At 38.6% G+C, this 26,460-nt stretch overlaps 1 protein-coding gene across 9 annotated transcripts in view; it reads right to left on the bottom strand.

Annotated features, from left to right (window-relative positions):
* Positions 1-6,845: 6,845 nt before the first annotated feature.
* The window catches only part of FRMD6 (FERM domain containing 6), a 73,325-nt gene continuing 53,710 nt past the window's right edge, over positions 6,846-26,460 (bottom strand). For all 9 annotated transcript variants that reach the window (XM_081047748.1, XM_081047751.1, XM_081047752.1 and 6 more), the window contains 7 exons: positions 24,226-24,291; positions 23,383-23,451; positions 20,542-20,716; positions 15,733-16,068; positions 14,474-14,605; positions 11,836-11,927; positions 6,846-9,822 (listed from right to left, as the gene is read on the bottom strand). In XM_081047748.1, coding sequence (XP_080903874.1) covers positions 9,538-9,822; positions 11,836-11,927; positions 14,474-14,605; positions 15,733-16,068; positions 20,542-20,716; positions 23,383-23,451; positions 24,226-24,291 — 1,155 coding nt within the window. In that variant the 3' untranslated portion in view covers positions 6,846-9,537. The remainder of the gene's footprint in view (positions 9,823-11,835; positions 11,928-14,473; positions 14,606-15,732; positions 16,069-20,541; positions 20,717-23,382; positions 23,452-24,225; positions 24,292-26,460) is intronic.

Here is a 26,460-nt window from a genome sequence, read left to right as displayed (position 1 = left end):
AGCAGATTTTTACCTCTGGGTTTCAGAAAGTTCCCTCTGCATCTGAATTACTAATAAAAAAGGAAGAAAAGAAACGGCTGAAATAGGGAGTGGACAGCTTTGGGGCCAGAGGCAGGAGCGGTCTGAAACTGACTCCCGGGACTTTCAGGAATGGTTAGAGGAACGAATGGGCTCATCAGAATCCTGGGCCTCACCCCTCGAGGTTCTGATCACAACATGTGGTGCGAGGCCGAGACATAAAGCTCTTTTCAAAAAGCTTCTTTGGAGCTTCTGATCATCATTTGGGTGTTTGAACCCTTGTACTAGGGATAGAGTGATCAATGATCTCCTACTTAGCTCTCCTGTCATCCTGATAACCTTCGTGTCTCCACCCCCACCCTCCACTACCAGGCCTCAGGTTCAGTCTTCTGCCCCACATTTTGTCATTACCCCCTAGGGGCTGTGGCTGAAACTTAAGTCAGCCCCAGCCCCGTGCCAGGTGGAGCAATTGACTTGAGCCTGTTCAGTAAAGGCTTTGGGTTACCAGACATCCATCTGCTGGCTGTTCTCACCAAGGAAACAGGAGCCAGATCGCTTTCACTGGGCATCCACCCCACGCTTCCCAGTGTGTAGGGAAGAAGGGAGATCCAGCCCGCTTCTGGCACTTTCACTACAAACAACTCCCATGTGGCTCCCCAAAGCTCTTTTCATTAATATCTCAACACCTCCCAGAATAGCCTGCATGTGTTGTCAGGAAGAGCCCACGTCTAAAGGAACAACAGCTCCACTCTTCCATTCCACCTCCTGGGCTCGGCGCCCAAGTACTCTGGTCATTAGAGACAAATTTAACAGCCTACTACTCAAAACACCTTGGTTTCAATTGCTGGTCCTTTTCTCTTTATGGTCTCTAGGAACCCAGGGTTCCATGCTAGTGACTGAAATAATTGTTATCATCTGAAAAAATTTTTAAAAACATTTTAATTAATACATCTACAAAATTTGAAAGTCAAATGTACTACAAAAGCTCTAACAACAACAACAACAAAAGCAATTTCCTCTTCCTTCCCTTCCCAGACACTAACACTTTCAACTCTTGAGGTGGTTTTAGAAGATAAGTATTTACCTCCATATTTCTAAGTAATATTCTTATAATATTTGTATACTGCTTTTTCAATTTGGAATATTATCTGTCAACTTCCTATCATGGAAGTTGGGAAGACAGCACTTTTAAACATTTTCTCTCTCACCACCCCACCCAGAATTTCCCTCTGCTCCTAATAGTTATGTTTTTTAATTCAATCAGTATTATAATAGTGTTTACATTATGACTGTGCAAGTATTAATTGAGCCAATTGTAGTATACTATGATTATATGTTTTTCTTCAATATTTTGTTCTCAGAGTTAATAATTTCCTTTTTTTGTTTGCTCAGTTAGTTTATGTATAGGTATATCCTCAAAATTTCTCATGTTCTTCACAGAACTATAAAACCCCTCTCAATAATATGTTCTACTTTAATCATTGAGCAATTCATCTTTTTTATTTTCCTCCTGGAGACACCCCTCAGGGAACCCTTCATTTCCCTGCTCCTATTTGGACTGGTTGCTCAGCTTCAAACCTGTGTCTTCCCTTTGCTTCTCCCCTGTACTGGGGCTTCTGTTTCCTGGGTTTCATATCTATCTTCCTCTTAATTAATTTACTCCCCCATCTTGTGGAAGCATGTACATACTTCAGTAGATTTCTGAGTATGAAGATATGGGACATAAACTTTAAAAAACTTCGATGTCTTTATTGTACTTTTCTACTTGATTAATTCATTCTACAATTCTAGGTTGAAAACCACTTCCCTCAGAATTTTTAAAGCATTGTTCACTGTATTCGTTTTCTGTGTTACTATTGAAAATATTGATTCCATTCTGTGTCCTTATTCTTTACATATGACTTCCTTTCTTTCTCTCTTTCTTCCTTTCCTTTCCTTTTTTTCTTCCCTCTCCCTCTCCGTTTCTCTCTCACTTTTTTTCTTTCTTTCCTTTCTTCCTTCCTTCGTCCTTTCCTCCCTCTTTGCCTCCCTCCAGTTCCTTTCCTTCATTCCTTCCTTCCACGTTTCCTTCCCTTCCCATTTCCCTTCCTTTTTCATAAAAACCTCTGCTGTGTGTGTGTGGTGGTGGTGGTTAGGGCGGGGGTCGGGAAGGGGGGCAAAGGTATATAAGAAATAAAAGAAATCTCTTTACATAGGAAATCTCTATACTTTCCACTCAATTTTGCTGTGAACAAAGAACTACTCTAAAAAAAAGTCTTAAAAAAAAACTGAACAAGGGATTGAGGTAAACATATGGAAGCTTACAGGATTATTTTCTTTATCCCTATTATTTAAAATTGTAAATGATATGTCCTGGCTTGGTCTTTGTTACTCATTTTCTATGCATTCCTTGCTTTTTTATTTTTTTAGTTTGGAAATGTATGTCTTTAGGTTCTGAAATTTTTTCTTGTAAGATTTCCCCTTCATTTCATGTATGTATGTAAGCTATTTGTATACATGCATGTATGTTAACATCTACCATAGTATGTTTTTATTCTGCTTTCTGAGAGATTTCCTTTATCTTCCAACTCTTCCATTGGAATGTTTATTTTGGCTATCATATTTTGAAGAACTCATAATTCTCTATATCTCTACCCATATAGCAATGTTCTCCAATTTTCTAAGTACAATATTTTCTCTCTGAGAATAATAATAGGCTGTTTTTCTCCAAAGTATTTTTACTCCCTGCCTTGTTTTTTATTCCCCCCCCCCGAGAATATGGAGTTAAAACAAACAAACAAAATAACTGTCATAGTCACTCCCCTCTTCAGTTACCCATAGTTTAGTCTGTTATATGTTCTTCAAGGTCATTTTTTATGCACTTACTTACATTTAAACACATATAGATAATTACATGCCTTACCTTTTCATATTACACTAGTGTACTGCATTGTGCCTTTGTTTTCATGCTTAACAGCATATGCTAAAGATCTTTTAATGTCTCTCCTTCTAAATCATTTATTTTTTACTGCTGCATACTATACCACAATAAGATTGTCCCAGTATTTATTTGACACAGACCATATTACATGTTTCTCTTTTCAAATTAATACTATTAAGTCATTTTTGTTTTTATTTCTGTAGGATAAACATGTAGAAGTAAATTGCTGAGTTGCAAGTTGTCTTTATTCAAAATAGTCCTACAAAATGCTATACTAATTTATACTCCTATAAAAAATTATAAAAGAATCTATTTCTTCACACTCTTACCAACACTGGATATAATCGTCTTAACTTTGTCAATTTGATTGGTTAATTTGCCAATAGGTAAAAACTATCTTATCAGTATATTAATGTTGGGTTACCTTGTTATTGGTGAGATTAAATAGCTTTTCATGTATTTATTAGCTGTTTGTTTTTTTATTAGCTGTTTTTAAAATTTCTTCTGTGAATTTCCCAGTCATATTTTCCCCATATTTCTACTGTATTGTTTGTATTTTTCTTATCGATTTGTAGAATATCTTTAAATGCTACAGATGTTAATTATTTGTTATAAAAGTTGCAGATATTTTCTGTCTCTCACCTATCTTTAGGGACATGTATTTTTAGGCAGTTTTTAAGAGTTACATTTAAATCCAACCATATCAATAATCAAATGCAAAATTTACCCAATTTTTAAATTGTAAATTTAAACAATTTTTGTACTCAAAATTTATCAACTTTGCTTTTTTGTGACTCATGAGTACTGTTTATTTTAGGAAAGCTTCCCCAACCCCAAGTTTATAAATATATTATTCTCTGTTGCCCTCTAATACTTTTATAGTTTGATTTTTTTTTAAAGTTTAGCTCTTTAACTTCTTTTTGTGAATGGTACAAAGTTGAGATCTAATGTTATTTTTCAAAAAAACAGATTATTTTTCTCACACTAACTACTGAATAAGCCATCCTTTCCCCTAGGATTTGAAATGCTACCTATTTCATTTACTACGTTCCCTTTTATATATTGGTCTGCTTCTGGTTTATTACATTGCTCTAAATCAGAAATTGGCAAGCCCCAGGCTGTGGGCTAAATCCAGCCTCCTGCCTGTTTGGTAAATAAAGTTTTACTGAAACACAGCCATACTCATTTGTTTACATATTGTCTATGGATGCTTTCACACTATAATGGCAGAGTTGAGTAGTTGTAACAGAGAACATATGGCCTGTAAAGCCTAAAATATTTGCTATTTGGCCCTTTATAGAAACAAATTTGCCAATCCTTGAGTCAGTATCATTAATAACATGAACTCTACAGTGTGTTTTGCATTTAGAAAACTAACTGTTCTCATTGGGTTTATATTTCAAAAAATGTTTGGCTATTTCTTATAAATGTCTTTGGGTAAATTTTACATTTAATTGATTATTAATGTGGTGGGTTTAAATATACCAACTTGCTATTTGTTTTTTACTTGTCCTATTTGTTCTTTTTTTTTCTTTCCTCTTTATCTTCTCTTGGTTTAGTAATTTTTATTTTATCTCTTATGCCTGTTTTATTTTTAGTGGTTGCTTTAGAGTTTATAGTATATGGCTTTAAGCTATCATAATCCACCTTCAAGTAATATTACACCACTTCAAATACGATATAAGAAACTTACAGTAGTATAGTAGTCATTTCCCTTTCCTGGTCTTTTTACCATCGTGGTCATACATTTTACTCTTTACATATGTTATAAACTCCATAGTACATTGTTTTTATTTTTGCTTTAAATGGTCATTCATTTTTTTAAATGGACTTAAAATATGAAAAAAAAATTGTTTTATATTTACCCACATATTTATAATTTCTAGCGCTCTTCATTCTTTGTGCAGATCAAGTTTTTCATCTGGTATTTTCTTTTTGCCTGAAAGACTTCTATTAACACTTCTTGTGCAGATCTGCTGGTGTCGAATGCTTTCAGCTTTTGCAGGCCTGAAGAAGTTTTTATTTTGTTTGTTTTTGAAAGAGATTTTTGCTGGGTATAGAATTCTACACTGACAGCACTTTTTTTTTCAATATTGAAAAAGGCTTGCTTTTTAAGCTTTGTTAGGCAGGGCCAGAGCAATCTTTAGTCTTGGAAAATACCCTTCTGGGTATGTGAGCTCCAGGGATTGTTTTGCCTCTTTCTCGTGGTTCTCTCCCCAATCCCAGATACTTTTGAACTCACATGAGTGTGCGATCAGTACTCAGTTGAAGACTTGAGGAGAATCTCCTGCAGAACTCGAGTGTATTCTCTCAGTCTCTCTCCCTCTCCCCCTCACTCTTGCTCTGTGCAGCTCTCTCTTCTCTGGTACTCTACCCTTTGAATTCTAGTTCCATTGCCCACCCCACCCCCCGTATTCTCCACTCTGCCTCCACAATTCAGGGAGACCACTGGGATCTGTTTGGGTTCCTCCTCCCTCAATGTGGCCTGGAAACTCTCTCTAGGCAGTAAGCTCATCTTGTTTCTCTCCAGTTTCTAAGCCTTTGCCTGGACAGCTTGTACCCCACCCCACCCTGCCTGATGTCCCCATTCAATGCTGTTCTTCTGAGTGAAACCTTCCCTGATCTTCCCACCTCTCGTTCCCACCCCCTAGGTCTTCACTGCCTGTGCCAAAGCAATATACCTATGTAAGCCTTGTATATACCTGGCAAAGAGTGGGTACTCAAAACAGAGTGCACGAAAAAATAAATTTCATTTATCACACTATCAAAACTTTAAATCTGTCTTCCCTATTAAGTTCTGAGCTTCCTCTAAGGGCAATGGGTAACAAGGTGCTATGTAGTAGAAAAAGCAAAGATTTTGGAGACAGATTTGGGTTTAAAACTCTGATCTATCAATTACCAGCTATAGGACCGTGGGCAAGTTTGTTTCCTCAGCTACAAAATGAGGGTGGCAACTCCTTGAAGGGGTCCGAGGAAACATGCTGCGTGTACTATCAGACACATAGTAAGATAAACAAGTATTTTCTTCCCTTGCCTCCACTTCACTTGTCATTTACCAGATATTCTGCAAGATACATGGGTAACACCCCATTAGAAAGCTTTTGCTTTGGATTTTATGCTTTCAAATGACCACATGGCTCAATTCTATCAAAGTTAAATGTTTGTTAGATTTGAAAACCTTTCTCTCTCCTACCTTAATCATCCAGTGCATATCATACCTATCACCTTCTTTAACCCCCAGCGGTCCTTTGAATTAGTATTCCCATTTTTATAGCCAAGAAATACAGGTAATGGATTTTCTTTTAGAACGACAGCAGGCGCATTTCAGAATCCTGTCTATAGACACTATGCTCTGGGCTTTGTCCTTTATGCCATGTTGTCCTCACATTCGGTGTTGTAAATGTGTGCTTTTAAATGCAACCACTTAGTTTTGATTTTTGTTTTTACATTAAAAGGATGACTCGAATGATGACTGTTTTAAGGGCAAAAGTTAAAGTAGTTATTTTAATTTAAAAAATAAAAAAATATCACATTTGGTAAGTAGAGTCCTTTCAGCCACACAATGTGGGACTGAACAGTGGCTGACTGCCACAACCTCTCAGACTTAGCCTCTTGGAGCCTTGTGTCTTTCATCTCTAAGAATAGTAATAGTACCTGCCTCTGGGAATACAAGGAGTAAATGAGTTAACAAATGAACTTTTAACACATGTGGAGCAGGGTCTGGGACACGGCAGGGCTCAGCATCGGCTACTGCTATCATCATCACAAGGACTGTTTTGCTCAGAATTCGGTCACACTGGAACTTTAGATTGACCTTTAATGTGCTCTATTAAAGAAGAACACAAAGAAAACATTCATTCTTTCACGCTTCTTGCTTAACTGAGAAGTATAATAAAAAAATGCACTTCAAGACAAATAAAAACTAACTTTATTGACTGTTAATCTTACCATGAAATGCCTACAAGAATAATTACAAAATAACGTAGTTTTTTTTTTTTAACACACTTTTGGTATCATCCTGATATGATGATCCTTTCACAGAAAGGATTATTGACAGTTTATGTAGATATAAAGCTCACTGTTGCACATACATATGTAGATGTGTAGAGGCAATATATACCAAATTGGTATACTAACTAGCAATGGATATTAACAAATGCAGAATAAATAACAGCTTTATACTTTTCCTTTTTTTTATTTTTTAAAACAATTTCCAAATACAAAAATGTAGGTATTCAAAATGGATTTTCATATACATATATATATAATTCTGCTGCAAACAGTGGATTCAAAAGCAAAAATAAAAATGTCCTTAGCATGTTTCATTTTTGAAAACCCACAAGACTATTCAAAATCCAATTAGAAAGAAGGTGTGCAAAACCACCAACAGTGCTGGCAAAACCCTGAAGACTTGATTCCGGCTGAAGGAGAGAGAAAATAAGTATAAAGCACTACGTAGTAGGTAGGTAATGAAATATGTTGTTTCTTGACGACCGCAAGAGCTAAGGAAATGTACCACATTATGACCTGGACTCTTTAGACTCAAACTTTACCAGGATCTGTCTCTTGAGCATCTGTAAGAAACGATGGATTATTTAATGGCTTATAAGTAAAACAGACATTAAATAATCCTTTCATACTTTCATCCTTTTTATACAGAGACTGAGACACTTTTATGCATTCTGATATGTGAAACTTTGGTTCTTTGAAAACATTTGATAAAAGTAAAATAATTTCACAACTATAGAACACTACAGAAGTTTGTTCCTTTGAAAGTGTCAAGTTAAACTGATTTAACCAGGCTTGTTGTGCACACACTGCCCCGTCACATCCATATGGGGACATTCGAGGGGTTGCACAGGTGGAGCTTGCTCATATTCACCATGTGTTTATAATACTGACTCCCATCCGTGGGTAACACTGCATGTTCTGTACCCTAAATCTATTTCTTTGTTACCTGAAAACTTAATTTTGTATAAAAATATGAGTTTCTTTAGAAAATAATATATAGTTTCTTTTTTAATAAAACCTGGTATATAGAAAAAATGGTATATCAAAATATGGTAAACAAATGTTTTAAATATGAAATCATTAAAAACATTTCATAGAAAGACATTGTGCGAAAGTACTCTCCTGAAGTGCACGCAACATTGTTATTGTACATTTAAAGGTTAATGAGTTCATTCTCCTGACTTGGTTTCACTATATGTCCTAATAGCAGTGGCAGGAACTGTCTTAAAAATGGCCTTTTCTGTATGCTTTTACTTCAAAATTAATACAAAGACACCCTCTAAATCAGTGGTTTTCAACTCTGCTGCATATTAGCTCCATTTGGAGAACTTTAAAAGAAAAGGCAATTCCGCCCGGGTTTTATCACAAGAGACTGATTTAATTCATTGGACGTGGGACCCAGACATTGTTAGGTATTTTTTTTAAAGCTCCCCAAATAATTCTAGTATGCAACCTGGGTTGAGAAGAATGGCAAAAGACACAGGAGAAAATAGTCATTTTTAACTCTATATATGTCAACTGATTGTCTGCAGGTATCATTCATTCAATGACGCATCTACCATATTAAACAAGAAAGACCGCGTATGCAAGCTAGTCATGGAAGTGAAAATGAAGCAGTAAACTTTAAACACATATAAACACGCACAATCTCATGTATTTATATATGTATAATAACATATAGTATAGTCAGGGTATTTTTGGTTAAGTAGAAACTAGCATTACCACAATTTGTTCTTGATTTAAAAAAAAAAAAAGACACCAAGCGCAAACATTTTCTAAGTCACTTCCATAATTTTAACAGAAAACAGTGTTGGAAACTCCACAAAATACATTATGACTTGAACATCATTGATCCGTTACTTGGATGAGGAAGTCAACTGAGTCCTAGACCTTTTCAGAAGAGCAGGAGGAGGACATGGCACTGACTGAGCGTGAAGGAGTCACATGGCATCACAACATGCACAGTCTTCTGGTTATTGCTTAAGTCACGTCTTCCTGACCCTGGGCTGCACTCCTGTTACGTACGTATCTTTGGCTTGCTAGAACCAAATGCTTTTGACTGCTTCATTAGTGTTCATTTTGGGACAGCCCCAGTGAGGCGGCAATAGCTGTGTACTAGGCAAGGTCTCTCCATTAAAGAGAGACTCTTCTCTCTGCTCCCTCAAAACATGAACATTTCATGAGGGAGTGATAAAAAAATTTACAAGCAAACAAATAAACCTAACGACGTCATTCACATGATTTAAAAAAAAAATGTGCTGTTATGTGTAACTGAATTAAAAAACAACAATGAACAAAAACAACACCATTCAATATCCTGAAGGCTTGGTAACCAGTAAAGCACATTTGTTTTCCAAAGGATTACGGACTTCCGGGCACTTGTCTTGCTGTACATTCTCTTCTACCTCTGCGCAATACTTAAAGTGCAATTGTCCCAAGGCTTTTATTTCCATCACAAATATCATAAAGAGCGAGCTGCGTTTGGGGTGAAAAAACTATGGCACAAGAAACATGTAAAGAAAGAACCCATGGCTTTCACAGCCTCTAGCGAAACAGCAGGCTGCTGGATAGCTGCACGCAGATGTACTTTATACAACAAACTCTGGAACTTCATCATGAGTGAGATCCAGAGAAAAGTATTTGCTGGTTCTTTTGACTGGGAAAGCCTCTTGGATGTTGACACACTGCTGAGCCAAGCAGCTGTTGCAGTAGAGGCCTTCTTCATCCAGTTCATGGCCACACCCGAAAGTGTAACTCTGAGCCGTGTCTTGACACAGACCTGCAATGCGCAGGAAGTCTTTCTGGTAGAGTCTGATGTCATCAAGGCTTAAGCTATGTCGATCGGTGGAGGTCTTTGGTTTTCGACATATAGTCTGTAAAACAAGGGTAGGCTGAAACAATGTCAAGAGTAGACTACAGTGAAAGGTTAGCAACATTTGCCCTGTAAACAGAGGGGCTGCAGAATCATAAGAGGTTAAGGAATCTCTCTATATGTTAGAAAGTGGTTTCCAATCTGAGGTCTCCGGGCCTGAGGCCCTGGTGGGGAAACATCAGTATCACCACCAACAATAATAGCAGCTAACATTTACTGAGCCTTTATTATGTGCTAGACCCTGATCTAAACACCCTACATGTATTATTAACTCATTTAATCTTCCTATTGGCCCTGAAGCAAGGGCTATTATTCTCCCCATTTTACAGATGAGTAATCCAATACACAGACAAGTAAAACGCAACAGGAACCCAACTATCTGTAGCATCTCAGAAATCAAGCAATTATCTGAACATAAGGCTGCATAGGTAAAGATAGTTTCTTTGTTTTTTCACTAGCATGTGGCAGCTCAAGGTGGCAACACTCTCATGCTGAGGTCTGTGATTATATTAATAAGAAATGGGAAAACAAACTAATTATTACTCAAGAAACGCAGTATGAAGAACTATTTTTTTAAAAGCCAGAATTCTTGGGTGGAAAAATAATATGAAGTGTTCCTGGTGCAGAAAAGCCTGGGGGGCAAGCGCCCGACTGAGAGGCAGCTCTTGAACACTGCAAGGGCCGTGTTCTGCCAAATGGTTCACACAGCAGGTAGCAGACTTTTGGAACTCGTTATCCCAAGAGGTGGTACTGGCTGAAAATATAAATAGGTTAAAAATGACTCAGGTAATTATATGAATGGAAGATACTAAGTGGGTTATTTAAGGAAACGAAGCATTATCTCTCCAATTTTTGTTGCTGAACACCACAAACGCCAACCTTGTTAGAGTAAGATATCACTTCTGTTGGAGGCAAAAGTACCAGGAGGAGAGAAGAATGTCTGAGCACAATAGTATTTTACTAGGATGTGTCAACCCGAGCACTCCCTGAAGCTGACGATCCCTTGTATTGAAGCTGTCTCCCCGGGCTCCAATGAGATGTCACACAGAGAATTCAATAGATCGTCACCACAAATCCTCAAGGCAGGCACAGAATGCGCTCCCCATTTTGTAAGTGTGGAATCTGATTCTCAGCTGTGCCCCACAAACATTTATAATAAGAGCTAACACCTGGTGGAGCACGGGTGCAAACCCAGGCTTTGACCCTGGAGCTCATACACCTACTCATGCTACACCTACTTTAAAAATTACTCATTGGAGTTTTCAGAAAAATGTTTAATACAATGTCACTTTACATTATGACTACTTAAATGGAAGTAGAAGAGAGAAAAGACCACTGGGAAAAAAAGGAAGAAAGAGAGAAAAATGTAGGAGGCCAAGACTGCCAGAATGCAAGAGAAAGCAATAAAAGACAGAAACACACAGAAGGGGAAAAAAAAAAAAGAGAGAACCCAGGAAAGAGAGACATAAAAAGAAAGATGGGAGAGTTCTCAGAAAATAGATGTTAATATAAGTTGTCCATTATATCCAAATGCAGCAACCATGAGTATCAGAATATTTTAATTTACCTGTATCTTTTGACATGATAACAGTCTAACCAGTGAACATAGGTTATCAAATACTCTTGCTTAGCATACTTTGAAAATTCACTCTGAATGAAATAATCAGAGTATAAAAACATTTCTGCCAACAACACACCTGACAAATTGTAGAGGTCAATCCACACACACACACACACACACACACACACACACACACACACACACACACTTAACCTAAAGCCTGAAGGGTAGAGGCTTCCCTTCCCACCTACATAAAGTATGAAACAAAGTACATAATTTATCTAAAAACAAAATGAACTCAAAATGGAACTAGCAAACAAAATGGAAACAATTCAGGGTAAAAGTAGAATGTATGTATCTGGTAAGAATCATTTCCTTAGGATTTTTAATTTTCACTTGTTTATATAAATATAAATGTCAAGTTCCTACTTAAATTTTCAATTCCTTCCATACCTGTGGAAGAGAATCGGTACTCTGGCCACGAAGTTTGACAACTGTTTCTGAGGAGCTGGAGGTGGAAGAACTGATTTCTTTTACGATCAATCCTAAAGTAAAACACAGAGAAAAAAAAATTAAGACTTCAAATTATTCATACCTCTTGCCACATATCTGATATATACTACAACCATCAAGAATGAAAGATCAAATATTAACCCTTGTTGAAAATCTCACTGTGACTTTTTGGTGGTAGAGCCTTTTTGGTGCTAGACAACCAGGATGGAACACATTTTATCTTGTGTCTTAAAGTAAATGGGGGTGGGGAGGTGAGGAAAAGGAGAGGAGGAGAAAGTGAGATAAATGTGGGGTCTGAGTATAGGAAGGAGTTTAGAGCTGAATTTTCTAAAATAAACGTCTAAAAGCTATGCATGATGAAGTTATTAATAGAAACAAAGACCGCAGATATAAAGGAATCTCTTTACTATATCTCCTAAAGTTTTCCCACTTTCCACATGCTAACTTTGAATGTAATGCCACCTGAACAGTGACGCCGCCTTCTAAGTTTGGTTCCACTTGGCCACTCAGTGGGTGAGGGTTCTGGTCTCTGGCGTCACGCGTATGGGGTGGGAACCTGGCCCAGACCAGTAATTCGCTGTGTGTCCTGGCCAGTTACTCAGCCACCCTGTGTCTTAGTCTCCTCCTCTCATAAAACGGGGCTGATAACAGCACAATCAGCAATGTTTTATGATTAAAGAGCAAATGCATGAAAAGCACGAGGCACCGGGCCTGCTTATGGAACACCCTCCGTTCACAGAAGCTCTTCTTGCTGAGGGGGGCACTGTGACACATACCTCCTGCCGGTGATCCCACTGGCTCAAAATGAGAGGCCACAGTGACAATCAGTTCTGCATCTCTAAGAGCCACAGGGCCCCTGATCGCCCCAGAAGCAACCTGCTAATATTTTGGAAACAGAAATCTAGGGCTGACACTTCCTTATGAGTCTGTGGCATGTGAGTGAAGTACCCCAAAAAATGTTTCAGAAAGTAAAATAACCGACAAGAACTGGAGATGTAAAGGAAGGTCACTGACATTTTTCTTGCAAATCGATGAAGCAAGTAAATAGGTCAAGTCCCAGATCCTTAAAGCCAATGACTTAAGTGCCATCCCGCCTTATATAAAAAAGCATCTTGACTAATGCGATTTTTACTCAGCCACTGCTAGTAACGGACAGAAACAACTTGTGTGAACTATCTTTGTGTTAACTGCTCCCCTCATACCCCCTTCCCATAGGCACTTTCGTGTACATTGTTTTAGACCATTTTCTTTACACACACACAGAGTGAGTGAGAGCATGCTATTTGTGTACCTATAATGTGCACATAATTATGAATTTACATTTAATATATTTGTAATGCATTTATAAGGAAAAATTCAATATAATAAAGCAAATGGGTGAAAAAGAGAAAAAGTTGGGTATAAAAACTCTAAGCATGACTAGAGCAACCAGCCTGTTGAGTCTTTGTTGGTCAGGCAGAGTGATTCTATGCAACAACTGGCAGGTCTGTCCCTGGCAGGGCACGTGAAGGCCATGGTTCTGCTTGGTTAGCAAATGGAATTCTGCAATAAAAGGCTCCTTGTGCTGTTGCAGGGTCCGTGCCAGAATGACAGGGACAGTGGATGTTGGCCGCATTCATCTCTGATTCCTCGCCCTGGCACATGGGAGAGGCTCACTCTCAGGGACTGGGAGTGAGCCTCTCAGGGGTCTTGCCAGGGCAATGGCAGGTCTTTCCAGTCCTGACAGGGTCTTTTACTCAGTCAGAGCTGTAACAGGCATAACAATAAGCATGTAGGTCATTCTGATAGTGCTGGTTCCTAAGGCTTATTTCTCTAAAGAGCAGAGACTAATTCATGACATGTTAACCAAAGCAGTTAGCAGTAACAGAGGTTTAAAAACAAAACCCATACTGCTGCTAGTTTTTTAAAGATAACATCTTTCATTTGATAGAAATATATATTATATATTGTATACTATTATATAACCCTATAATTGGATTATGGTGAATGCATGTTTTCCGGAAGAATTCATCAAACATGGAATTTAAAAGTGTCTTTTTATGTCAACTTTTTTTTGACACTTTTTCCTCCAGACTCCTGTACCGAGTATAATACAGTGTGGGGAAACCTGGAGACCTGACTTCTCTTTCTAGGCAGGTAGCGTTTATCTTCTCTAATCTACAGGTTTTCTCGTCTACAAAAAGGAGGCCAGTCTAAAGGGTCTGTGAGGCCCCTTTCAGATGTATTAAATAATTCTCCGATTATCATTTAAAATACCGAGAGAGAGAGAGAGAGAGAGAGAGAGAGAGAGAGAGAGAGAGAGAGAGAGAGAGAGAGAAGAGAGAGAGAGGAGAGAGAGAGAATCCTGTTTTACAACTTTGTCCAGAACAAGGGGTAGAATATGCCACTTCGTAATCCCGGGTGCTTCTCCCCCTTCCTTTTCCTCCACAGAAGGCACATGATCCCGCAGTTTGTGACACTGACTTGGAAAGGCTCTAGCGCCGGTCCTGTTTCTGATCGCACACTTGTGGTTTCGGAGGCACCTGCTTCCCCGTCCAGGGCAATCACTAGCTAAGGAGAACTTCCCGTAGGAGCTCACCAGAATGTCCATTCAGCTTCCGTGACAGGAGCATGTCCTCCGTGATATAGATGCACATGTCTGGGCTGACTTCCAGGGACTCTTCGTTCATCTGCTCCAGGTCCCTGGGGTCATCAACCAACATCTCTATTTCTGACACAGAAAAAGGGAAAGACACTTAATGACATAAAGGGAAATGGTCACCATAATTCTAAGCCACACTTTGAGGGAGGCTATGTCATTATTCATATTTTAAAACACATTTGCTAACGAGACTTCAGTAGGAAACTCTAGGGACAATTATCAGCTAGATGCTACTTGTTCTCTTTTTTCACAGGATTGCTGTTATCTACATGTCTTCTAATGCCCCGATCTTGACTGTTAATTATTCTTTACTCTTTAAGAAAGAAGAAAAGCTGTACTCCCATGTTGCAATGACAAAGGGCAAACTGAGACTGACGGCCGTTTGCCTAACGCCAAAGCAGACTGCTGACAGAATGCGCAGTTCATGAAGCTCCCCATTTTCCATAGCTGCCCACTCTCAGGACATTTTAGTGGCTCAATTTGTGATCCACATGAATTCCATAGTAACTAAACATACCTTTTGCGGTTTTCCTTAATGGAGTATCTTTTCCCAATGCTGAATGCTACAGCAATTATTTAAGACAGAAAAAGAATCAAATAATAAAAAGGATGCACAGAAATGGTACGTTTGGCTGACACAGGCTGTCGTTCTCATCTTATTTCCTTAACACAGAGTTAAGCAGCCAGGTGCAATATTTCTTTTAGACTCCCTAGAGTTTTGGTGACATGGAGGTGTTTAAGAAATATTTACTAATGAATCAAATGGCCTGGGCTCAAATCTTTTTTGTAGAAGTTCAAGGCCTTTCTGGCACTATCACCGCATCCAGCCTGTTGTCCTAACCAACTCTTATTTCATCTGGAAATCAGAGGTGCAGACACAAGGACTGTAGGACTGACTTCTACTCCACTTCCCATACCCCACGAACACTTAGAAGCCACAACCATCCACCTCCATGGTGGCAAAGAAGCATGAGGAGAGGGATGTTCTGTTCACAAACACGAACAACTCAACCAAGTCATTGGGGAGGATGACAAGACACCTCCTGTTCTCTATTACTGCTTCTTAGCTGCTCTCCAGACATCAACTCCATAGAACCAATGCTTGGGGGGGAGGAGGGAAGCTAGGAGAGCAAAAGACACTAGCAAGTGAGGATGAGTGAGCACGATTAGCTTGGAGGGCCTGGCGGAAGGATTACCGTCGTCCTGCGAGTCCTCTTCCAGCCGGTCCTTGCCCCCGCTCTCCACCCCTGAGGTGTGGGAGCTGCCATGGCTGGTCATTGAGCTGCATGTCTTCAGCTTGCGGTGGATGGCGCTGCCGGAGTAGCTGTCCTCTGGCCCCGTGTCCCGGGGCTTGGTGTCTGCCTCGATGCCCGAGGTGTGGGAACTGCTGTGGCTGGTGGTGGAGTGACGAGACAGGCGCTTGTGCTTCATGCTGCCCGCGCTGCTGCCGCTGGCCCGGGACCGCTTTTCCAGCTGGTCCATGTCAAGGTCCAGGTTGTCACTGATGTAAGATTCCCGGTACTGCTTCTTCTCTGTATGGTGGGGAACACGGCACCAAGACAGAAAAGAACAGTTGGTTCGCTTAAGTGAGTCCTTACACCAAGGACAAGTACAATCAATTTCACACTCAGAATCTAGTGACCGGAAAGTGGTCCCAACTCTGAGAAGAGCTCCACTTAAGAAAATCACAAAATGAGGAAGAGTTAGTACAACAGATTTGAAGGGAGTATTCAAACTACTCAGAAAGTTTTACAGCTTCAAACATGATAGAAGAGTGCTTATAAGTCGGCAGACCACTTGTCAGCAAACTTGTTGTTGGTCCACAGTGAAGTAAGTTCAGTAATTGAGAATACACATTTAGAAATTTTTAGAGCAATCTGACATCGTCATGACAGCCATGAATGTGATTCTGTTATTTTACAAAAGTAGTATCAGTCCACAGTGGATTAGAAAGTTTAAAAACCTGGTCCTTCCCCACAGGTAACTTCAGAAGCACTGCTATATAGGAGGCTGTTCAACAAACATAATTATGGTAACTGCCATTCATTTTATTTGCCCACTTTTCAGTATGGTTCATTGTTAATTTAGCTCTAAGTGTCCGCTACAATTTAAGGTAAAACTATATTCTTCTGAGGATTTCTTTCAAAGAATTCTAAAATTTAGGTTTACATGAATAAAGATTGCTTTTCTCCATTTAGGCTGAACTAGTGAGGCTTTATCATCTATTTGGAAAACATAGTAATCACTGTTGATTTGCCACGTGGTTTCTGATGGGTAAAACTGTTCTTTAACATGTCAGTGCTTTAATACAAAGACACAAGATTGGAAAGTCCCCTTTATCAAATGCTAAACTATCCATTACATTAACACAAAGTTATAACTGAGGTGCAGGTGCATGACTGACATAAAAATATTATTTTTGTGTTTCAGGTCAGAAATTTAAAACAAAAATAAATAGTTTAACTTCCTTGTATTTTTAATACTGATGAGAAGTAACACATTATAACAATACTAAACACGGAGCATGCATTTGGGAAATGTTAAGTTGATAGGATTTCAGAAACTGCTAACTAGTAGACTAATTGGGTTCTCAGGGGGGTGATAATGGATATAATGTCTTGTTTCTTGATTAAGTGAAAACACTTGCACTCCTGATGTCTGAATCCAGCTCTAAAGTACAAGAGGCTCCCCAGAGAAGGAATGAGCATCAGCAGAAAGAGAAAAAGGTAACGCTTTCCAGTATGCAAAATGAAAAAAAATGCTTAGAGAAGGCTATGTGTGCATTTCTGGGCTCCAGCCCATTCATGTCAATTCTGAGCAATAGGGCTGAAACACAAAGGTGAGTGAGCGTGTGTAGCCACACAGAAAGCAGACTGGAATGGGACATCATAGCCACACACATATCACTGAGACAAAAGTGCATCCAACGCATTTCTGAGGGCTAGACTGGGTTCCAAAGACTTCTATTTTCTAAAGGTAACAGGGATTGAGATGAAGATGGAGAATTAAAGGCGTTTGCAAAATGCTCAGACAATTTCTATTGACTGGAGTTTCAAAATAATAGCCATGTGGCCCTTGGAAGGGTGGCAAGTAAAGAGAAAAAAGTAAAAAGAGTGAGAGAGAAAGAGAGAGAGAGAGAGGTAGAAGTTCTATAGGGTGTTGGAGATTTAAGCCAATTGGAAATTGTGGCCCTAGCAATTTAAAAGCTTTTCCACCCTTCACAAATAGTCCTTCAGCTGCCAACTTCCTGATAATCTGGTTTAGAGCCATCTTAGTCCACATTCACTAGTGTACTCACTGGAAGCTAAGCACTTGCCAGACTGTTCTCCTCCTACAAGGAGTCCAGTGTAAATCCACTTCCTATTAAAGCGTCAGTGCAGACTTGGTGCTCCACGAAGCTGCCTTTGGTTCCCATAACAGTGCTACATTATTACTTAGACCTAGGGTTTCGAGGCAGGAATTCCTGCCCATTCTCAGGAATTTTTTTCGCTTTCCCCTTCCCGAATCCCGAGATATAAACTGTTTTCTGTTCTCCACAATGAATCGTTTCCACAAAGTGATGGCCGATACTACCAACCACCTGGGTTCAAGGAGCCAATTTTCCTGATTTCCTGACCAACTTTTCTTGGGATGCGGGAACGGAAAAGCGAAAAAATTCCCAAATATGGGTGGGGATTCCCACCCGCAAACCCTACTTTGACCCTCTGCAAACACTTAAGAAGCTTCCCACCAGTAGTGACAAACTGAGGGACAGGCTAAAATAATTCAGAAATTTATTCTAAGAAATGCAAAATGAGACCCTCATTCCCCTAGTAATCACCAGTGTCCACAGCACAGATCGTCAACATGTCAACGTTTTTATTCCCTCTGTGGGAAAAGCCCAGAGACCAGAGTTTTTCATTACTTTAGAATATAATGCAGTCAATGTAATCTCTAGACACAGAGCCTGAGAATAAGCTCCAGCTACTGATATAAAACTATTTATATATGTACAGTTTTATATATATATAATGGTGGGTTTAGAAACTCTATATTTTTTAATGACAAAGGCATTTCTTCTAACTACTGTGGAAGAAAGAATTCTTGTGAATTCATTTTCTACTACAAAATGCTAAAATACTGTTTCAGACAAGATGACTCTGAAACAAATTTAATTAAGACAAATACAGACTCCTTTTGTGCTGTTTTGCCAAACCAATGTTGAGAAAGGGGCTTTCTTAAGAAAAACGGTGGAGTACTTAAGTGCGGGTGAGATAACTGGATTCAGGTCAAGGTTGGTCCATAGAAACTTAGTTTCAGGCTTCCTTCTGACCTGGAGGGATCTTTAAGTACAAGAAATTAAGTATGTTGTCTTTGGAATAAAAAAAAAAAAAAAAAGATGTTCCCCCCAAATCTATGTATACTTATCCAAATGAAAGATCCAATTTATACTTTTTTTGCCCTACTCATGTAAGCTCCCAGATGCATTTGGTACTATGCGTGGTAATGGACAAAGCCCTAAGAATTCAAAATTCTTTGTAATTTTACTTAGACCCTATAGGGCAGGTTCATTAATTTCTTTAGGCTCTAAAGAGCTCCCGGTAAGGTCACCTCAACAAGAATTTACTAAAATGCTGCTGGCAGAGAGCAGATGGAATGAATGAACTTCTCAAGGCACCAATCAGGAATGAGGCCGACGTGGCGAATGGTGACCTCTGCAGCTAAGTCAGTCACCTACTCTCCCAAGTCGCCTTGGCACTCTGTCTGACTTCCTCTGAATATTCATATTGGGATGAGAGGGATGTATTTGTGATATCAATGAGTCATTATGGGGAAGAACTGGCTGTCTGGCAGTGAAGGAAGCCAATACGCCTGACAGTTTCCCCAAATCTCTCAGAAGACAGATGCAGTTTGGTGGCAGACAGTGGGAGATGATTCACGTTCTAATCGTTTCTTAAATTACAATGACATCTCCAAACTTTGTCTCATTTAGATAGAGTCAGCTTTTGTGAGAAATCAATCAGATGTGCAAACCTCTGTAAGTTTTTTTTGCTGGTGAAGAGAGGACAGGCATTTGTCTTGTTTCTGTAAGTAAGGTGGGGTCTGAGAGGTCAAAATGTGTTTAAGACATGGACCTAAGGTATGAATCTGCATCCTAATGATCATACAAATACCTCAAATCTACTAATCTAATCAAATTATGAAGAATTAGTACATGAATTTGCAAAATAAACTGAAGACATTAAAACATAAACAAATATGCAAAATAGCATTTTGGGGGATTAGAAGTTAGAGAGTGTTAAATGAAGTAACTCCAGGGTACCACCAACTCAAGATAAAAGGCCAACCATGAGGTTAACATTGTAAAGTTAACAATGTTAGAAGCCCCATCCCTCCTTCCTCTGCCTCACCATGATGGACGTGTCCGGCTTTTCAGGGTCAGAACTCTGGGGCCCCAAATAGGCCATTCAATTCTATCTGTGTCTCAGGAAAGCCCCCCTAGGCCTGGCTGATACAATCCTCTGATAAAAACTTCTTTGTCCTTTGTTGGTCATCCTTGCTGAGCCAGATGTGGGTGCCTCCCATAGTCAATAAGAGAGACTGGAGACGGTTCTGTGATCCACCTTTACTGGACAGGTTTCCAGATTGCCCACGTAACAGAGCCAAGGTGAATCGGTGTACACACAGAGCTCTGAGATACAGATATACCTTGGCCTGCACCTTCGTGGAGTGGCTTTTTGTGAGGATTTTCAAGCCAAGGATGGGGAAACTTTATTGAGACTGTGCTTGAGGGGCAGGTGAACGACAGGGGTGACTCAGGTATTTCAGACCTCTGTTGTGGTTGCTGGGCTCGAGGCTGTCCCTCGTCTTCCGGAGCAGTGCTGAGATACACACAGGAATACTACTCTGAATCTGGAGAGACCCAGTCCCCGACACTCACTCTCCAGGACCCTAAAGCTCCAGTCAATGGCAGCTATGGAGTAAGGGCCACAGGTGGCGAAGTCCCCATCCAAGACCCTGCGTACCTTCGTTTTCCTCCAGCTTCCGGATGTGGCGCAGGACAGGTTGCAGATTCATGTAAAGCCGGTGACTGTTGCTCAGCAGCTGCAGGAGGTGCCTGGAGCGCATGGGGCAGCCCGTGTAGTAGATGAGCTTCCGGGCCGAGGGCAAGCCGTCTGGCAAAATCTCAAATTTCTTACCCTATGGAGGGAAACCGTAAATCAGATTCAGGAACTAAAGTCTCTGATTTGCCAAGGTTCCCTTCGTTTTCTGTTTAGTAGGGAAAACTACAGATTCAGAAATAGGTGTGCAGCAGGTCCTCGAATAATGTCGTTTTGTTTTCACGTTGAGGAGATGTTGTAGGAACTTACCTCTCATTTATACCTATTAGTTTCTGATAAAACCAGTTTCAGTATATGTCGTTTTGCTTAAAGCTGCTGAACCTATTCTGACAAGAAGTGAGGACTTACTGTATAAAGCACCAAAGTTTGCTGACAGATACATTGCTGTTTTCCCTTTCAAAAATGTCACAGGACAGAGGATTCCCAAAAATTCAGGGAAGAGTCTAGCCAGGGTCTTCTGGGAAACACTGACTGGGTATGACAGCTGAGAAACATCTTTGGTTTCTCTGGCTGGTCAGGCCATTTATATAATGGAGAAGAGAAGGGCACATCATGAAAGCACCCTCAAATGCAATCTCAACACCCTAACTCAGCACACAAACTCTAGAAGCGTAATGCATTCAAATACCTGCTAACAGTTGCCATGTACCAAACACTGCTAGGCACTGAGAAAAATAACAAATGAATAGGGCAGACAAGGACCCTAACCCTCATGGAGATACATTCTGGTGGGAGAGATGGTAAATAAGCACAGGACGTAATTATAGTTTATGATAAATTGTAGGAAGAAAAGAAATAGAATTATGACAGTGAATACAGGATACCTATTGAAGGTTTTAAAAAAAATACCAAACACCACTAGCTGGATATTATGACACAAAAGGGAGCTGGATACTAGAGGAACAGTTGGAGGGATGAGACAGGAAAGAAAAAGAAGAGATAAGTAGTATAAGTACCTATCAGTAGAGATACAAGGAATCTCATTCTTTAAGTCTGGGATCATTAATATAAAGTTCAAGGTTGAGGGTGAGAGGTTGGCAAAGTTCCTTACAGTTATGGAATATTATGAATTCTTTTAACTTTGTTAATAATGAAGAGAGCAGCAGGACTACAAAAAGGAATATGGCAGACACAATGATTCTTAGACAGAGGAGAGAGGTAAAAGAAAGATGGAAGCGTATTCTAACTGTACACTTAAAGTCAACATGAAGTAATATGGGTTTGTGTAATTCAAACAGAGATGGAATTTTTCACTTCCAGACTTTTGATTTTAAAGAAACCACCAGCGGATTCCAATGCTAGAATGGCAATAATTGATACTTAATGAGCACTAAGAAGGTATTAACTCATTAATCTTCACAATAAGTCTATGGGGGAGAGCCAATTATCCCCAATTTAAAATGAAGAAACCAAGGAACAGAGAGGTTAAGTAACTTGTTCAAGGTCACACAGCTAGGCAGGGCTGCCTGAGCTGGCTAGGAGAAGATTATCTGGTTTGTCAAAGTAGACTGTTAGTCTCCCACCCACATCTACTGAATCAAAAATTTCTAGGAGGACGAGCCCCCAAAGTCTGTATCTTAAATGAGCTCCTCAGATGAGTCTGGTGCACAACTACACTCAGGAACCACTGAGTCCAGGACCCTTAAAACACTCAATTTCATAGATGTATTTTATCACTACTTAACTTGGGACATGAAAGGGGCGAGTAGGGTAATAATTTGCTCACTTTCAAACAGCTCAGAACTTTTCACAAAGAGCTGGAATGGGAGACAGCCAGCGAGGAGGAGGAAGGTCAGGCCTCACTTAATGCATGTGTAAAGGGAAATCAGATTGAATTGTGCCCAAGTAATTAAAGTAATTTAAAGTTAGGAACAGGTCTTTTGACTTACAGGGCAGAGTGGAATCAGTGACCTAATGCTACTTGGCAATATAGCTCTTTATTTACATAGGCCATCTTCGTTAGGGAGAGAAACCCGTGTGTACAAATCCTTATATTCCTTCTGTGTGTATTTTTTTCAGTAATTTCTGAACAAAGAAAAATTGGGGATTTTAATGACCATTAGATATACATATTATGAACTGTAATTTCTTGAACCCTACCAAAAAATGGATATAACTGGCAAAGGAGAGAAATAGCTGGAAAAATCATGGATCTGCTTTAACACAAAAAAGAATCATTTTTAATATTCTAAAAATAAAAGTATTTTTCCTGTGAAGAATTGTAGACCTTTCTTTATAATGATGAGTTTCAAAGAGTCAGATATTAATAGAAACATCTTTTTATATCACTCTTTATTCTTTGTTCAAAAAAAGTAACTTCTAAAAGAACTGGCCAACCCCCACACTAAGAATAATTTACCCTGTGATTACGGCTTTCTGTTTTGTAATCCCTCTGCTGTAGGCTTTAAAAAATAATTCTATCTGATTAACTCATCTTGTACTTTTCTCACATTTCTCCTGCGACTAGAATAACTTAAGGTAGTACGGTGGAGACCAGACACACAAATTCTTTTGCTATAAAATTTTTTAATTTTAGGTCCACTAATGATGAGTGACAAGGATTATAGCACATGCATAAGAATGTAAGAAAGCTAGTTATCTTCACAGTCAACTTTAAAACACATACACACATAGATCAAATTTTATTCCAGGGACAACATTGTTTTAAAACAACAAGAATCAACAAAAATCCAAAAGAAAAAAGCCAACTGAGTAATGTATTTTAGTCAGTTATTTGAAACTTACCACAAACACCAACTTTCCAACGTTTGTCCAGGGGAAATCATAAAGTAATTGTTTCTCTTCATCTAAATTCTGTGGAAAGAATTATAATGCATATAGACTTACTGATGAGACTGACAGACACTCTAAAGTGGCTCTAATTTCTCTCCCAGAAAACTAACATACATTAATTAAAATCTGAAAGAGGTCCGCAACTCTCTTTGGAGACATGCAGACAGTAATTAGGATTAGTGATACACTTCTGTAGCTTTCTTCTTTCAGCCTATCCTTAAATTTAAATAAAATGTCCAAAAGACTCAGACATTCAAGAGATAGGCACTCAGACTTTCATAATTGTATATTTTGCCTACATCAAAGATAAGACGTCTTTATGTTTTCCTAGGTCTCACACAAAGAGGCATTTTTCTCTCCCCTGTTGATGACTGTAGGATAACACCATTCCACTTACTTATCCAAGGGGCAAACTGTATCACAAAAGTATAACGGAAATTGAAACGTCTGGCCAGGCTTTTTGCTTTACACAATTATAAATGTTCCAGAAGATGAAAGAAAATATTTAAAATCAATGACACACAAAGAAAAATGTTTGGATATTAACGATCTGTTAGTGATGAAGGTGGTCCACTCTCCGGCTTGTTTTCTGTGCTAGAGCACTTATTACTGTCAAGGTTTAGATGGTATCACTTCGCCTATCTCACATCATCCATATCTGTGCTACACAAATAGGAAGTAATGACCAATCCATGGCCAGAAATAGAACGGTGAACCTATCACAGGACCACAGGGGAATATTGTGAATGTAAGACATAGTGGATACTATTTGACACTTATTTCTCCTTTACCAACCTGAAAAATCTGTATTCCCCGCATGGTCAATCCAAGAGTCAGAGAAGCTTCAATTTCCCGTTTATCCTGTAGGAATAAAATTGTATGAAAAAGTATATTTCTCTTCTACACTGAAGAATTCAGCAGTCAAGAAAAGAAAAAGGAAGGTAAATTTCAGGACTGGAAAATTTTTCACTTCCAATAACTTTGCTCATCTTTTACATCCCTAGTTTCCTACAAGCTTTAAGAAAATCATGAGCACACAGTAAATCAATACTGGTATATTATACTTTTTAAATCCCTGAGATTTCAGAGCATTAGTGTTTTCACTATATTAAATACACTTTCATATGTGACAATACTCTAAATACTTACATTCTTGAGAACTCCAATAAACAAGATTATTTTTGCTGCTTTTGTATTTTTTTTTTAACCTTCTTATCTTATGCTTTATTTTTTCTCAGGTGTTTAAATCTTGAATCTAACATCATAGTTATATTCTGAGATGTACTAGACTTTATCTGTTTCGAACTGGATAAATCTCTTAGCTCTGAAGCTAAAATTAGAGGCAAGCCTATATATTTCTCGCATGATACATAATAAAGCTGTAAAGATTTTATATTAAGTTAGCTTGGAAAAAAGTACTTATTTTTAAGAAGTTCAATTATTAATTGCCAATAACGACATGTTCTACCAGCTAAACAATAAACTAAAAAAATAAGGAAACTACAATTAAGAATGTACTCAGGAATTTGGCCACATCCTTTAAGTGCTTATTTGTAATAAGTGAATACAAAATATGAGGTTTAAAATAAAACATAAATAAAATTACTAAGTGACTAAATTACTTTCATTATGAGATTTCTCAATAGAAACAATAAATGAACATGTACAGATCTTTATTACATTTAGTGACAGTTTTCCCATGAACATAGCCAAGAAGTATTTTTCGAAAATGCATCCTCACCTGGCATAGAAAAGAGAAAACATAGCCTATTTTCACTATTTGGGCTGTTTTTTTCCAACTGTATATTTTTACCATAAGAAAGGCACATATAGTACAGGTATAACAGAAGAAACCAATCTATCACTATGAGTTTAGGCCAATTTCCCTTTCAAGGCCATTCTGATTGCTTCCAGAAATAGGCTGTGCTCATAAAAATGCTGGTTGTACATGTATGAGGTGTGTAGTATTGGAAATGGGGCACAGAATCTTTTTTTCCCCCAGAATGTTTCCTGTCCTCTGTCTACTTTACTTCCATTTTATAAGCAGGCCTGAAATGAAGCAGTTTTAATGGCTGCCACTTGATTTTTCCAAAGAATGAAAACTCTGCCCGTGTGGTAACAAAATCTATTTCCCCACTTTGTTTAGTTACATCATTATTATTAATTATCTTGTTTTAAAAAGACAAGATTCAGTTTCTATGCCATGTAGAAGTACCACACTTTAAGTAAATTTGAAAGATTAGTTTTTGCACAAAAGATAAATTGGGGATATCTACTTCATTAAAGGATTCTTTCAAATATTAAGCTTCCTTATCAAATAAGAAGTAATTAACATTTATTGAACATTCACTAATGTGCCAGGCACTCCAGCTGGTTATTTCAGATTCATTATCTCACAGAATCTTCCCAACCTTGTGAAACGTATAGAATCATTCCCACTTAATAGATGGCCCAGGATTATAGTTATATTTGCCTAGGATCTCAGTATTAATGAGTGGTGATGTAGGATTTCTATCTGATATTTGATTCCAAAGTCACACTCTTTTCAACACATCATTAACACTTCCAATACATTTTAAAAGTATAAACTGATTGTCAAAATGTAATTTATTTGCATTTTCTCATATAAATTGAAGTGTCACAAATAAAATATCCTAAAGAAAAAAGGTAACAAAGTCCTTTAAGAATTTAGCTAAAGTGATCTTACAGAACTCAATTATGCCTTTCAAAGATGACAAGGCATTAACAATGCACCTCTTGGGCATTGAAGAGAGAAAAAAAAATACCATCCTTTGGTGCCTACGTTTTCTGAATCAGCCAGGAAGATCACCCACCAATATATCCAAACCACAGTTCAATTTCCAGTCGTCTAGTAATGCTAATCTTACCACAAAGGGTATGGTAGTGATAACAAGCATAATTTAACAGCAATGATAATGATAATGGCATAATGACAATGGGAACAGCTTAACATTACGCTTAATATATGCTGGGTACGGTTTGAAGCATCTTTCATCCGTTACCTTTTAA

The sequence above is a fragment of the Rhinolophus hipposideros genome (assembly GCF_964194185.1).
Source record: "Rhinolophus hipposideros genome assembly, chromosome: 5".
Classification (NCBI taxonomy): Eukaryota; Metazoa; Chordata; class Mammalia; order Chiroptera; family Rhinolophidae; genus Rhinolophus; species Rhinolophus hipposideros.
This window is presented reverse-complemented; position numbering and strand designations above follow the sequence as displayed.